General features: G+C 33.7%; 1 protein-coding gene across 1 annotated transcript in view; it reads right to left on the bottom strand.

The window, feature by feature from the left end:
• Positions 1-17,055, bottom strand: part of LOC142334654 (heterogeneous nuclear ribonucleoprotein K-like) — a 335,604-nt gene that overhangs the window by 9,892 nt on the left and 308,657 nt on the right. Inside the window, exons 5-8 of the mRNA XM_075382863.1 lie at positions 9,280-9,323; positions 9,130-9,202; positions 8,939-9,052; positions 6,548-6,685 (exon numbers count right to left, since the gene is read on the bottom strand). Coding sequence (XP_075238978.1) covers positions 6,548-6,685; positions 8,939-9,052; positions 9,130-9,202; positions 9,280-9,323 — 369 coding nt within the window. The remainder of the gene's footprint in view (positions 1-6,547; positions 6,686-8,938; positions 9,053-9,129; positions 9,203-9,279; positions 9,324-17,055) is intronic.

Here is a 17,055-nt window from a genome sequence, read left to right as displayed (position 1 = left end):
TGGCAAACAAATTTTATAAACTTTGAAGCTTTTGCTTTATTTTCTATACCATTACGGCGACCATAATTTTTTTGTCTATGGGTGTACCTCTGAAGGACAATTTTTTCAATCTTTCTGAAAAAATTAACTAACAAACCAAGTGGCGCGAAATTGCTGCAACCCTATGACACTTGAATGATAGTAAAGTTTTACCACCATCGTTTAGCTTTTAATCCAATAGTATAAGACCATCATTTTTTTGGTCTATGGGTGTACCTCGAAAGAAAAATTTTCTCATTACAAAATTTTGACCCTTAGAAAGATGTGTTTTAAGATTTTCGTTAAAAAAACAACTAATTAACAATTAGGCGGGAAATTGCTGAAAAACTACGAGACTAAAATGATAGTAAACTTTTACCACCATCATTTAGTTTTTAATCCAATAGTAAAAGGCTCGCTTAAATAATAGTCAAATTCCCTAATAAAACTTCATAATCTCTGAGTCTGTTTGACTTAAAAGGAGAAAATGCAAAAAATCAAGGTTTGTCCATATTTGAGCAGAGAGTATATCACATATTAAAATTGAAATCGCACATAAAATCCGAAAAAATTGATTCTTTAAATGTATTGTTTTCCAGTGTTAAATTAATTTCAGCAGCGACAACCTTGAGCCGTGATTTGGCAAAAAAGTTTTATAAACTTTGAGGCCTTTGCTTTATTTTCTATACCTTGAGCCGTGATTTGGCAAAAAAGTTTATATAAACTTTGAGGCTTTTGCTTTAATTTCTATACCATTACGGCAACCATAATTTTTTTGTCTATGGGTGTACCTCTGAAGGACAATTTTTTCAATCTTTCCGAAAAAATTAACTAACAAACAAAGTGGCGCGAAATTCCTGCAACCCTATGACACTTAAATGATAGTAAAGTTTTACCACCATCGTTAAGCTTTTAATCTAATAGTATAAGACCATCATTTTTTTGGTCTATGGGTGTACCTCGGAAGAAAATTTTTCTCATAATAAAATTTTGACCCTTAGAAAGATGTGTTTTAAGATTTTCGTTAAAAAAACAACTAATTGACAATTAGGCGGGAAATTGCTGAAAAACTACGAGACTAAAATGACAAAAAACTTTTACCACCATCATTTAGTTTTTAATCCAATAGTAAAAGGCTCGCTTAAATAATTGTCAAATTCCCTAATAAAACTTCATAATCTCTGAGTCTGTTTGACTTAAAAGGAGAAAATGCAAAAAATCAAGGTTTGTCCATATTTGAGCAGAGAGTATATCACATATTAAAATTGAAATCGCACATAAAATCCGAAAAAAATGACTGTTTAAATGTATTGTTTTCCAGTGTTGAATTAATTTCAGCAGTGACAACCTTGAGCCGTGATTTGGCAAATAAGTTTTATAAACTTTGACGCTTTTGCTTTATTTTCTATACCTTAAGCCGTGATTTGGCAAAAAAGTTTATATAAACTTTGAGGCTTTTGCTCTATTTTCTATACCATTACGGCAACCATAATTTTTTGCCTATGGGTGTACCTCTGAAGGACAATTTTTTCAATCTTTCCGAAAAAATTAACTAACAAACAAAGTGGCGCGAAATTGCTGCAACCCTATGACACTTAAATGATAGTAAAGTTTTACCACCATCGTTAAGCTTTTAATCCAATAGTATAAGACCATCATTTTTTTGGTCTATGGGTGAACCTCGGAAGAAAATTTTTCTCATTAAAAAATTTTGACCCTTAGAAAGATGTGTTTTAAGATTTTCGTTAAAAAAACAACTAATTAACAATTAGGCGGGAAATTGCTGAAAAACTACGAGACTAAAATGATAGTAAACTTTTACCACCATCATTTAGTTTTTAATCCAATAGTAAAAGGCTCGCTTAAATAATTGTCAAATTCCCTAATAAAACTTCATAATCTTTGAGTCTGCTTGACTTAAAAGGAGAAAATGCAAAAAATCAAGGTTTGCCCATATTTGAGCAGAGAGTAAATCACATATCAAAATTGAAATCGCACATAAAATCCGAAAAAATTGACTGTTTAAATGTATTGTTTTCCAGTGTTTAATTAATTTCAGCAGTGACAACCTTGAGCCGTGATTTGGCAAAAAAGTTTTATAAACTTTGAGGATTTTGCTATATTTTCTATACCATTACAGCGACCATAATTTTTTTGTCTATGGGTGTACCTCTGAAGGACAATTTTTTCAATCTTTCCGACAAAATTAACTAACAAACAAAGTGTCGCGAAATTGCTGCAACCCTATGACACTTAAATGATAGTAAAGTTTTACCACCATCGTTTAGCTTTTAATCCAATAGTATAAGACTATCAATTTTTTGGTCTGGGTGAACCTCGGAAGAAAATTTATCTCATTACAAAATTTTGACCCTTAGAAGGATGTGTTTTAAGATTTCCGTTAAAAAAACAACTAATTAACAATTAGGCGGGAAATTGCTGAAAAACTACGAGACTAAAATGATAGTAAACTTTTACCACCATCATTTAGTTTTTAATCCAATAGTAAAAGGCTCGCTTAAATAATTGTCAAATTCCCTAATAAAACTTCATAATCTCTGAGTCTGCTTGACTTAAAAGGAGAAAAGGCAAAAAATCAAGGTTTGTCCATATTTGAGCAGAGAGTAAATCACATATCAAATATGAAATCGCACATAAAATCCGAAAAAAATTGACTGTTTAAATGTATTGTTTTCCAGTGTTAAATTAATTTCAGCAGTGACAACCTTGAGCCGTGATTTGGCAAAAAAGTTTTATAAACTTTGAGGATTTGGCTTTATTTTCTATACCATTACGGCGACCATAATTTTTTTGTCTGGGTGTACCTCTGAAGGACAATTTTTTCAATCTTTCCAAAAAAATTAACTAACAAACAAAGTGCCGCGAAATTGCTGCAACCCTATGACACTTAAATGATAGTAAAGTTTCACCACCATCGTTTAGCTTTTAATCCAATAGTATAAGACTATCAATTTTTTGGTCTATGGGTGGACCTCGGAAGAAAATTTTTCTCATTACAAAATTTTGACCCTTAGAAAGATGTGTTTTAAGATTTTCGTTAAAAAAACAACTAATTAACAATTAGGCGGGAAATTGCTGAAAAACTACGAGACTAAAATGATAGTAAACTTTTACCACCATCATTTAGTTTTTAATCCAATAGTAAAAGGCTCGCTTAAATAATTGTCAAAATCCCTAATAAAACTTCATAATCTCTGAGTCTGTTTGACTTAAAAGGAGAAAATGCAAAAAATCAAGGTTTGCCCATATTTGAGCAGAGAGTAAATCACATATCAAAATTGAAATCGCACATATAATCCGAAAAAAAATTGACTGTTTAAATGTATTGTTTTGAAAAAAATTTGACTAGAAAGATGTGTTTGAAGATTTCCGTTAAAAAATTAACTAATAAACAAAAAGGCGGGGAAAATTGCTGAAAACCTATGAGACAAAAATGATAGTAAACTTTTACCATCATCATTTAGCCTTTTATCCAATAGTATAAGGCTCACTTAAAAATTGCCAAATACAAAAAATCAGTGTTTGACAGAATCCGAAAAATTGATATTTCAGATGTATTTATTTTTTTCCAGTGTTGAAATAACTTCAGCAGTGACAGCCTTGAGACGTGATTTGGCAAATCAAATTCATAAACTTTTGAGGCTTTTGCTTCATTTTCTGTACCATTACGGTGACCATCATTTTTTTGGTCTATAGGTGTACCTCTGAAGAACAATTTTCTCATCTCTATGAAAAAAAATGACGCTAGAAGGATGTGCTTGAAGATTTTCGTAAAAAAATTAACTAATTAACAATTTGGAGAGAAATTGCTGAAACCATATGAGACTAAAATGATAGTAAAGTTTTACCACAATAATTTAGCTTTTAATCTAATAGTATAAGGCTCACTTCAAAAATTGCCAAATTCCCAATTAAAACTTCATAATCTCTGAGTCTGTTTGACTTAAAAGCAGAAGTTACAAAAAATCAGTGTTTGTCCATGTTTGAGCAGAGACTGAATCGGATAATAAAACTGAAACCGCAGATGAAATCCGAAAAATTGATATTTTAAATGTATTTATTCCTTTGCGGTGCTAAAATAATTTTAGCAGTGACAGCCTTGAGCCGCGAATTGGCAAAAAACTTTCATGAACTTTGAGGCTTTTGCTTCAGTTTCTATACCAATACGGTGCCCTTCATTTTTTGGTCTATAGGTGTACCTCTGAAGAACAATTTTCTCATCTTTATGAAAAAAAATAGACCGCTAGAAGGATGTGCTTTAAGATTTTCGTAAAAAAATTAACTAATTAACAATTTGGAGGGAAATTGCTGAAACCATATGAGACTAAAATGATAGTAAAGTTTTACCATAATCCAATAGTATAAGCTTTTAATCCAATAGTACAAGGCTCGCTTAAAAAATTGCCAAATTCCCCATTAAAACTTCGTAATCTTCGAGTCTGTTTGACTTCAAAGCAGAAGTTACAAAAAATCAGTACTTTCACCAGAGTTACGAGACCCTACCAAAACTCTATCTAGATTTCTACAACCAAAGCTTGATTTTAAACAAACCCAAAAAGTTTCCGGTAGTTGGATTTGGTGCGGGTAGACAGGGCATTCGAGGTGCCGGTGGTAAGTTAGTAGATAGGGGAAGAAAGGGAACTGCTAAAATTCATAACTTCTCACGATGAATTTTGCACCTAGCATATTACCTAGCATGTACAGCAACTGATTCTTCTATAAATGTTAACGCTCCACGTTCGAAAACAGAAGCCCGTGTTCGAAAACTAAGAAGCCATCGAAAGACTGCTTTAAAAAAAACGACTGAAGTCGGACAATTCGCTCACGTACTACAGGCTGGGGCTCAACTAGCCTGCTTCTTTGGGGTTTAGCTCTTTTAGACCACTGTTACAATTTAGAAGTATAAAATAGACCAATTTCGGCGCACTTTTGATTACACTTTAAGTAGTGAACTGCCGCGAATTAAGTTAACGACTTAAATTCTGAATGAGAGAAATTAAGATCACGCAAAATTCAAGACCTCAATCGTGAAAACGTAACTCGAAAGGTCATATCTGTCAAGCGAGGAGATATGACCTATACCTAATGTTGTAGACAGAAAAATTCAAGCCAAAATATTTAAACGTTTACAATAATTACTTCGGTTAAGAGCAATTAAAGCCTGTAGAAGGCTACCACATTTAAACATAAACCGACTAATTATCGGAAGAATTGCTCTTGATCGACAGGCGAGGAAATTTAATTCAAGGGCTGTAGCCTAGATTAATTTTTCTTTATGGGTGCAAAAAACAGTTGACCACGCCGGAATTCGAACCATTGGCCTCCCGATCCCTCACCAGCAGCACTTCTCACTCGGCTATAAGTGCTATGCTTTTGGCTATGCTGCAATCGTTTTTATTTTAGCAACAGGCTTTACGTCGGAGTGAAAACAATAGAGATCACTCAAAAATAAAGACCGAGAGCGTGAAAAAGTCAGTTGAGAAGTCCAAGAATGTTCTAGAGAAGTACAAAATGGTCTAGCGAAAAATTTGCAGTAAAACAACTAGTTTATAATAATTGCTATGAACTTTGATCAAGAGCAATTAAAAATTGTTACGACGACCGCGGCAAAAATTGCGAAAGTGATATTGCTCTTTAAGTCGAAAAACAGAACCAATATTTCTGATCGGGTCGTACAATCAGAAACAATATTTCTTTCAGGTCGTAAAAAGCAATAAAATAAATATTCACCTTCAACTCACACTCGTAGCAACCAAAAATTGACGATAACCGATACTCCTTTTCCATCCATAAGCCAAAACCAGAAAGTTTTGGATTGCAAAATACAACCAATAATAGAACCGATAATACTCTTCAGCCCTTGTTTTCACATTTCGATAAACTGGACGTAAACCGACTAACGTCGGATCAATCGCCCTCGAATGACAGACGGGGGCATTTTAATTTAGAGGGCGTGTACCTTAGAGATCTTGGAGTGCAAAAAACCGACCCCGCAGAAAAGCGCAAAAGCGTCGGGTCTTTCCTATTATAGCCCCCCTAGCTTAGTGTTCAGATAACCTATAGCCCCCAATCGTGGTAATTATACAATAATGGGGGCTATATTTTCATGGGGAGGGGCTATAATGGGAAAAGACCAAAGCGTCAAGCAAAAATTTTGCATAAAAAAGACACACATTCACAATGATTGCTTCGAACTTCGTTCCAGAGCGATTAATAACCTGAAAGATAAACTTACGGCAAACTATTGCATCTAAAACAGCTACAGACGACAAAAACATGCAACGCATATTCCTCATTGAGACAAATTAGTAGCCACTACTACATGATTAAAAATAATATGCTGGAAAATTGCATCTAAACTATACACAAAGTTCATAAAACCAAAATTGACCAAAAATTCACTTAACGAGTAATACCATTGATCGCCAAAGATTCAAAGATACGCTTTTTCTAAAGAAAGCCACAAAGCACATTGAACTTATTAGAATTCTGTAAATGTCAAACTTACAGTCGATGATTCCTGGACGATGTCTAGAATGCGTCTGACTACCTCCACCAGTACCTCGGGTGTGCCATTGATACGGAAAACTCTCTCTTGGCTGAATGGGCAGCAGTCCTCATACACTTTGATGCTGGCTCCGGTTTCCTTAACAACGAATTGCAAAGTAGAAACAAAATATCCCACTAAATTAGCAGATTGTCGTACCAATATTTCTGAAATTTGCAGCATGAACAGAAACTGCGCTTAAATATAGGAAAAACAAAGCTGTTTTCACACTTGGACAATATGCACTTTTAAAAATGAAGGCATTCAATTCATCGCATGAAGCAATGAGGCTCGGTAATGTACGTTTGCACATCTTCGGTAATATTGCTCAGACCCCGCACATCCTCATGTTTGGCCAAATGAATCCAAGAAAAAAATATTTGAAATAATAAAAAGATGGTTATCTTAAAATGTATAACTCACGTTTGATGGCTCTCCAAATGTAAATATACCCGGCAGATTGCCGGTAAATAGCCGCCGTTGATTCCCATAACTCAATTGGGATTGAAAGAAAAGAAATTTTTGTATAAAAACATTTTTAAGTGCGATTTATTTTGATGTCATTTTGTAATTAACATACTCCTGTCTCTCAGTGAGAGGCTACAGGGTCTAGTATCAATACCAATAAGCATTATAGATAGTAACTAAAACTTATGAGAACAAAGTTTAAGTACCGGGCATCTAAAAATGGGCTTTATGGGTTTATCCCGTTTCTATTTCTGACTTTGATTTTTTTTATACTGACTCTATTCATTTTGAATTGCTTTGCTGAACAGCTGCTGTTTAAAAGGACTTTAAGCAGAATGACAGAAGAGTAAAACTAGCCTAGAGAAGTCAAAAAGATTTCACGCAAAATGTCGAAAAAGCGGCAAATGGGTAAAGCGAAAAAAAATTCGACAAAGTAAAAAAAAATAGGAGCGCTATAATAGCCGGCTGAGAAGATGAGGGCGGCTATTAAAAACAAAAGCAGTGAGATCACATTTTTCTCAAGTTCGTATCGATTTAAGAAAAAAAGTGCTATTGTTCCGACCCCACATAGTGGAGAGAATTACTATATAATCAACTGTTTTTTTTGTTTAGGAAATTTTGGCCGAGTGATATATTCATCGTAGTGTTGTGAGTGATTTTACTAGAAAACCCTTCAAGCGTAGATTCTAAAACCAAAAATAATTTTAAAAAAATTGTAAACCAAACAGCTGTTATTACATTGATTTAACTTTTCATTTTTTAATGGCTTCAACATTTTCCTCTTTTCATTATATATTCAAGTTCTGGTTTTTGTTTTTCTTTCTGTTTCCTAGGAATTATTCTGACTAATGACAGGTCCCATTAGCTTCTTAATTTGATGTAAAGAACATTTGCAATGCCGCCAATTGAAGTTTTTGTCGTCTTAAAAACTTTCAGATTATTTTTGAACATTGCTGCACCTTTCTTTTCCTCCTTTTGTCAACTTTTAACTTAATCTCATCAATGATTGGCCCGTGACATAGCAGGACAAGTCTTGACGTACAATTCAAAGAATTTTCATTGACTAAACAAAAAACTAGACCTAAACGGACTATGAGCGAATTGGGAAAACCATTTAGAAAAAAAATCCGATCCAAAAAATCGAAAAAACAATAAAAACCAGTGAAATTGGAAAAAACCACTAGCCAGAGAGCGAATTTTTGTTCAAACACCGTTTTCTCACTCTACTTTAAAATTAGAGCGAAATAATTTCACGCCGCAAAACCACTCGCTTTTCGCTCCATTTCCTGTTTCGGCGTGACCAAAATCACTACTCCAATTTGACTTCAAAAATGATAAAAATGTGTGAACAGATCTTAAAAAAAGACAGCGCCCCAATACAATTCAAATTCTTTGAATTGTAAAAAAAATTATGAGCGCTATAATAGCCGGCTGAGAAAATAAGGGCGGCTAATAATAAAAAAAAAACTAAGAGAAGGCCAATAATAGTCTCAGCTATCGCTTCGCGGCTATTAAACATTCAAATAAATCTAATTTGGCTTTGAAAACGGATTCAACTAGAGGAAAATTCACATTACTGGTTGCGCAAAGTCATAAATAAATTTGCATTTCTAAAAGAGTCTAACAAAACTGGTAGTCATAAATCGCCAGTCCTAACTAAACTTCAAATTAAAAGCCATGCTTTGTATACCAACCCGAAAAGAATCGAAATCAGCCAGGTATAAAAAGACCAACCAGACCAAAAAAAAATTCGAAAACATTTTTACGAGCAGGTGAACGCAGAGCGAAACATTTTCGTGAACATTTTCTTTGTCAAGCTATGCTAAGATTTCATTACGTCTATAATTTTTGTGAGATAATTAAATAAAAAATAAATGATCAAACCTCTCGAAGTGCTTTGATCTTGCCTCCTGCGGAGCCCATGATTGCACCCACATAGTTGGCTAGCACCAACATTCTCAACTCTGCATCAAAGCTGAGATCTTCGTAGTTCTTGTACTAAATTCAAAACACAGATTTGAAAAAAAAAACACATTGAGCCTCTCAAAAAATGATTGCTTGAAAATACTACTCACGTCTTCAAATAATGGTAAAATTTCTAAAATAATCTGGCAGATCTTCTCAACTTCGCCTTTTATAATCAGGACTCTAAACACAGAAAATATCAATAATAAGCTTTGTAACTCAGATTGCGTATAATGCCAATTTAAATGAGCTCTTCTTGCCTTTCCGGGGATTTGGAATCCGGGATGGACATGTTGACTGAATACTAAAATCAAACCATTATTAGAATAGGCTAACAGGTCCCTGGATTATAAAAAGGATCAACAGCTCTCAGTTCAATTGTTAAATTGATTGCTATATTACTGTACAATTTCCTCCGTTTTTGAATAAAGTTTGGGGACAGAATATTCTCGAGACCATTTCAAGTTAAGAGCTCTAAACATAGCCCGCAGATTGCCGGAATAGCTGCGAAAGAATAGACCTGCGTGCCATATAATAGAGATAGAAACAGATAGATCTAAATTGAAAAAAAAATCGACGCCGCTCAAAAAAACTAGGTAAAAAACATTCAGCGATAAATTAATAAAGCTTGTTAAAATTCATTCCGCAGAAGCCTCTTATTAGGGGCCTTTACTGCACAAATGAGTTCTTTTGACCTTAAACAAATTCAAATTAAACTTAAGTTTTAAAGTGCAAAAGTCATTTTATTGAGTGAGGTAAGTCACGTATGATCAAAATCTAATCACGCAAATAACCTAAAAACTTTTGCTAAAGCGAGTGAGAAATGACGTCAAGCGCGCAAATGCCGTTAGTGAGAGGAAGAATTCATTCAGAAAATTCGACTTTTTCAGCTTTTCTGTGTGAACAAATGTAAAACAAAAAAAGAGCGTCAGACGACGAAACAAAAAAACATAGCAGGACAAGTCTTGACGTACAATTCAAAGAATTTTCATTGACTAAACAGAAAACTAGACCAAGAACGGACTATGAATGTATTGGTACAAGTCCTGAAACAATTCAAAGAAAATTTATTGACAAAAGCAAAAAAAAACTAGACCATGAATTTTCTTGGAAACAACTTTGAAAACCACTTGCTAAAATAATTCCGATGAAAAAATTCGAAACAGTAAAAGAAGATGTCAAGTAAATTTGACGCAAGTGAAAAATTAGCTCTCAAAACTAAAAATTTGTTTCAAAACCAATTTCTCAACCAACTTTAGAATTGGAGGGAAAAAACTCACGCCACAGAACAACTCTTTTTTGCTCAATTTCCTGCTCTGGCGTGATCAACATCACCCCACCAATTTGACTTCAAAAATCATGAAAATGTGTGAACAATCTTAAAAAAAACATAGCCGGAAGAATTCCGGAAACGACTCGAAGTGAAAATCCAATTAAACGCCATCCAAATACTCATGTAATAAAACGTGCCTTCACTAAATTATGATTACCTTGAAACAAAGTCATGAAACAAAAAAGTAAAAACAATAAAATCAAATCTGTTAAAATATGATAAAAATCTGATCAAATTCTGTTATAAATTGAGATCCCGAAAAAACTATCTCTGCCAAAATAACTTCATCAAAACAACTAGTACTTACAAAAAACACTTGTGTGAATTTTGAAAAAATACTTAAGGCTAAAATTAGGGAAAAAAAGCTCTTAATAACAACTTTCACGGAAAAACTGGGAAAAGTTACTAAATTTTTTAATATCCCAAAAACATATAAATCCAAAGAAAAATCCCCTTCAGCCAAAATGGTATCCAGATGCTCGCCAAAAAATAGGCAAGTCATAATAGGCAAAGAAACTTAGCTAAAAACAGAAAAAAAGCGAAAAACTGCAAAAAAAAATTAATTTCTCAACAAAAAAATGATCCTTACTCACAAAACTGTAACCAATTGTTATCATAAAATTGCTCAAGTAGAAGGGGCTTCATCAATACCCATTTGAGCCAGTAAAACAAAATAATCGTCAAAAAAACGGAAAAAAATGCCCGAAAATCAGCAAAATACATTAAAAAACCTCCGAATTATCATAAAATTCATATGAATTTCCAGAAAACTTCGAAACACTACCGAAACCAGCCTAAAATTAAAACAAAATCATAACTAAACCTCTTAACCAAATGAAATAAAAAAACTGCTTTAAAATGCCGCACGTGAACAAAAAAAATTCGCTCGCTTAGAAAATTTTTTCACACATCAATTTCTCGCTCTCTCAAAAACAGCGGTATGAACAAAAACCACTCTCTTTTCGCTCCGCTCTTCACTTTTGTTCAGCGCCAAAATCACTCCAATTTTTTTCACGCGTTTCATTTCCCGCTTCAAAAATCACTCCAATAAAATTGATTAAAAAAAAAGAGGACTTCTCCAATACTCCTCTTCGAGTCGTAAAAAAACATAGCCGGAAGAATTCCGGGGAAACGACTCGAAGTGAAAATCCATTTAAACGCCATCCAACTACTCATCAAACAAAACGTGCCTTCACTAATTTATGATTATCTTGAAACAAAGTCATGAAACAAGAAAGTAAAAACAATAAAATCAAATCTGTTAAAATATGATAAAAAATCTGATCAAATTTTGTTATAAATTGAGATCCCGAAAAAACTATCTCTACCAAAATAACTTCATCAAAACAGCTAGTACTTAAAAAAACCACTTATGTGAATTTTGAAAAAAATACTTTAGGCTAAATTATGAAAAAAAAGCTCTTAAAAACAACTTTCACTGAAAAACTGGAAAAAGTTACTAACTTTTTCAATATTTCAAAAAACACATAAATCAAAAGAAAAAATCCCTTCAGCCAATAGGGTATCCATATGCTCGCAAAACAATAGGCAAGTCATAATAGGCAAAGAAACTTAGCTAAAAACAGAAAAAAACTAAAAACCGCAAAAAATTCAGAAAAATAGTTCAAATTTTCGCCATTTTTTGTCATATTTCACAACAAAAAAATAATTCATAACCACAAAACTGTGACCAATTGTTATCATAAATTTTCTCAAGTAGAAGGGGTTTCTTCAATACCCATTTGAGACAGTAAAACAAAATAATCCTCAAAAAAACGCAAAAATTAGCCCGAAAATCAGCAAAATACATTAAAAACCTCCGAATTATCATAAAATTCAATGTATTTTCACAAACCTTCATACCACTACCGACACCAGCCTAAAATTAAATTAAAATCAAAAAAACCTCTTAACCAAAATAAATGGAAAAAAACTGCTTTAAAATGCCGCACGTGAACAAAAAAAAAATCGCTCGCTTAGAGAAAAATTTTTCAAACATCAATTTCTCGCTCTCTCAAAAACAGCGGTATGAACAAAAACCACTTTCTTTTTGCTCCTCTCTTTACTTTTGTTCAGCACCAAAATCACTCCAAATTTTTTCACGCGTTTCATTTCCCGCTTCAAAAATCACTCCAATAAAATTGATTAAAAAGGACTTCTCCAATACTCCTCTTCGAGTCGTAAAAAAGACAGCGCCCCAATACAAATCAAATTCTTTGAAATGTAAAAAACCAAGAGAAGGCCAATAATAGCCCCAGCTTCACAGCTAAAATTACAGCTTCACAGCTGAAAATTGGGTCTAATAAACCTAGCGTCTATAACCGCTCAATCATTCGAATTAAGATTATGGCTCCTTCCAACTAGAATACAATTAAATTTGACAGTCTAAAAAATTGGAAACTGGAGAAGTGGAAACTTGACAAAGTTTCCACAAAAGCAAAAAATAATATTCTCTAAAAATCCAAAAACTTCTCTACAAAAAGATAACATGCAGCTTCCCATCCATAACTCATAGAAATCAATTAGTTATATATTTGGCTAGATCAATCGCCCACCTAGTACTTGCAGAGAAACGTTAAACAACAAACTAAAAAAAGACTAAGAAAAACTCTTTAACGAATTAGAGTTTTGTATTTGTTTAAATGAAAACTGCCCTGCTAAGCCTTCAAGTGCAAACTCGTAGAATCAACACCTACAAAAATGCTCCTTATTGAGAAAAAGTTACCAACAAAAAACATTAAATTGGAAGAAATAGGCAAAAAACTTTAAAAAAAAGACAAAAAGTGGCCAAAATTTGCTCTGATTTACTCGATTTTCTTTAACAAAAACAACTCAAAACTAATATCAATCAAAATGAGAGACATCCAAAACAGCTACAACAACTGAATTCCACTAGAAAACTCCCCAAATGCTATCAAAGGTTGAGGAAGAATAGAAACGACATTTAAAACCAAATTGAACAAAAAAAACGAGAAAACGTAAGGTGTTTTTTAAATTTTACAAGAAAAATAAAGCCAAATAAAGTTACTTTGAGCAAATAGAGCAATGAAATGCTCGCAAAATAATGGGCAAGTTATAACAAGCTAAAAAAGGGTCTACGATTGAAAAAAAAACGAAAAAAAAACAAAAAATTAAAAAAGTGGTTAAAAAATTCTCTATTTTTCTGTCATTTTTCTTCAGAAAAAAAAATGTTTTATACCAACAAAATTATAATCAATTTATATCCCTGATATTCTTTGAGATACGAGCTTCTATGCAAATTGCACTTAAAGCAGTAAAACAAAACAAAAGGCCAAAATACATTAAATTTCGTCGAAAAATCAGCAAAACTGATCAAAAACCTCCAAATTTGCATAAAACTCAAATTTACTACTTGAAACCTTCAATTCCTATCAGAACGAGCTCAAATCCAATGCAACATCATAATCAGACCTCATAAACAAGAAAAATTGCAAAAAAAACTGCTTTTAAAAGCCGCACGTGAACAAAAAAATTTCGCTCGCTCAGAGAAAATTTTTTCACACATCAATTTCTCGCTCTCTCAAAAACAGCGGTATGAACAAAAAACCACTCTCTTTTCGCTCCGCTGTTCACTTTTGTTCAGCAACCAAATCACTCCAAATTTTTTCACGCGTTTCATTTCCCGCTTAAAAATTCACTCCAATAAAATTGATTAAAAAAAGGACTTCTCCAATACTTCTCTTCGAGTCGTAAAAAGGACTTCTCCAATACTCCTCTTCGAGTCGTAAAAAGACAGCGCCCCAATACAATTCAAATTCTTTGAATTGTAAAAACCAAGAGCACCGCAATATAGCTTCGCTCAGCTTACAGCTTCGCAGCTATAAAAATAATTTGATCTTGGAAACTGCATCAAATGAATGTAGTAAAAGCTCGCGGTCCAGAAACAACTATTGGAGAAAAACGCAATCAGATCCTTAAATTAAAAGTAAAATTTAGTATTGTGTTACTAGGCAAGGCTTGCCACAAAAACATGTCTCTCAGTGCCATAATTGAACATTGCATCTTGAGGAGCATTCCACTCAACAAGCAAATAATCCCACGAAATTCAGAATGATTGGTCACTCTTATCTTTGATCTCCCTATTTACCAGTTCATGACATTGGGGCAACAGAATTTAATTTCTTGTTCTCTGCCTTAATCTACAGCAAGACTCATTTTCCTTCCACCTGGATCATTCAAAAAACTAATTATAATGTTTTAGAGTTTCTTTAAACTGATTTAAAGACAACTCTAAAACTAAATGCACGTTATAGTTTTGAAACAGAAACGCTACAAACTGCCGCTTGTCCAATAAACGTTTCGGGTATTACACGTTTTCGGATAGCATAAATTTCTTTCGATGTTTTAGAAGTGCTTACATAAATATTTAGTTCGTATTCAAAGATAATGGGAGAAAGTGCCAAGAATACAAAGTTTTTGTTGACGGGTTGTTGGAATATTGGAAAACATTAACGCAAAATTAATCTTCAAAACATTGCTAACTTTTTCAAAAGGTGAGAGACACGAATTTTAAAGTTCATCTTCTTGTCAACTGAAATATCCAAGTAATGGCACTCAATAACACATGGCATGCACTCACCAATTGAGTTAAAGAGACCCTAGAAGTCAAACTTCATTCTCCAAAAGTTTTCCAAAAAACGATCAGCAATCTTGTCCAAATCGTTGCTGAAAATATTCGATTAAGTATTTTCAGAAGTCATCGTGGTTTAATCTGTAAACGCGTTATTCTACAAAATTTTACTGCTCTGAATTTTACGGCAGAGAAATTAGAAGAGTCGAGAAGAGTTTGAATCACAATTCTCAATTCGGTCGTACGGAAAATATTCTTTACCCGAGACAACTAGTTTTCTTAGCGCCGCTAAATTTCAGTTGAGTTTCAGTTTCCCAATTACCACCACATAACGTCTTAATGTTATATATGAAGTATCAGTTAAAACAGACTAACTTGGACATACAATAGCATAGATTTCTGGAACCTAGAAGCGACAGCAAACTTGTCAGTATTCAAATAAGAGACATTTTCAAAAAGGGGGATCGACATTGTCTGGGCTTAGCACAGAAGTGTTTGAACCCACCAAAAAACCATTTTAAAAGCCACAATCACCTATTTAAATTCTAGTATTTACAAGCTGTCGTTTTTACGGAGAGTGTTTAGGTATTGTGGCATGATATCCGAGATGTAAGTTGTTTGATTGACACACCAATGATCGGTAGTCCGATCCCCAGCCTCCGTGAAGCTGTCTATTTGAGGATCAGCACTCAGTGAGCAGAAATGGTGACTTGCTTAAACAATACTTGAACTCCAGGTGTAACGAACTGAGAAAATATAGCTTGACAAAACCAAAGTACAGTCGAAAAAAATTGAATTAACTGACTGAAAAAGGAAATTGAATGAAATTCAAGGAACTAACGCAAAATCAATAAAAAGTCCTTGACAATCAACGCGGTATATAACCGAACATTTACGAAATGAACAGATTAAAGTAGAATGACAAGAAAAGACTCGCAATCCTCGTTTTCTTTTATCAAACCAGTAGCTAAAAAGTCAGTCAACAACAATGATGAAAATTTTTCACATTACGGATGATCCGCAAGCATACACCAATTTTAAAAACTATGAAGACGCATTAGTAGGACAGTGTATCAGTTATTTGAGGAAAATTTTGGCTAATATCTTGGAGTGGCGTGACTAAAACCAGTCTTAATTAAGATGCTTAAACACCTCACAAGAACGCATGGACCAAATTTAAGCACCATTAAAAAGGGACAGAACTAAAACAAAACGCAGGCACGATGCAAAAGTTCATTTCAAGTCCTTGAAAACAAATGGTATCAAAAAACTTATCGAACAGACTCCGTTGTGCTTTCTTAAATGGCCATTAGACCTGTCATTACTTCTATTATGCGGAAAGACAAAAAAATGGCTAAAATCAATCTAAATGAACCCTCACTAATATTACCTCGTTTCTCGCTGGAAAGCGGAGGAGACTTAGCCTAATTGTTGTGATACATCTATTAAATAATCTCCTCATGCACTCCTGAGGTTATTTATGTCTTCCTGCCAAAAGATTGAAAGTCCGGATTACAATGAAAGTCCGGATTACAATGAAAGTCCGGATTCAATGACCGGCACTGCATGTGATGATATTTATTTTTGGAGCCACTTCATTAAGAAGTACTTTAAACAGACCGTCATACAACAAAAAGAGACCTGTTTTGAGGAGTTATTATTAGTGGTGTGGGTTCAGTTTCAGTGTGAGAACTCCGAAGAGAGCAAAATGTTTTAAATGTTGGTGCTAGTCTATGCAACAAACGTAAGTTGATTTGCCACGAGGTAATTAATAGAACAATCATCTCTTTTAAGCAAACAAAAGCCTGTCCTGTCCTGAAATGAGTGATATTTTTTCGAATTGCATGTAAAACAATTTGGTGCTCCCTTCCATTTGAAAGCCCTTCAATCGAATGAAATTTTTGTCACCGACGCCTTTGAACAGCTGATTTCGCATCGTGATAGGAAAACCAAAATCCGATCAACGAGTTGACAAAACTACTTCCTTGAGCTGTTGCTGAAGCACCAAATTCTTTTAATCTCTAGAGAAACGAAACAAGCTAGAGCTTTTTGATCCGCAGAAACTGCGCGAAAAGACTTATGAAAAAGAGGAAGCCTTTTCACATGAAGCGA

Source organism: Convolutriloba macropyga, chromosome 2, assembly GCF_964194025.1.
Source record: "Convolutriloba macropyga chromosome 2, txConMacr16.3, whole genome shotgun sequence".
Classification (NCBI taxonomy): domain Eukaryota; kingdom Metazoa; phylum Xenacoelomorpha; order Acoela; family Convolutidae; genus Convolutriloba; species Convolutriloba macropyga.
Note: the sequence above shows the minus strand (reverse complement) of the source record. Positions and strands in the feature narration are given on the sequence as shown.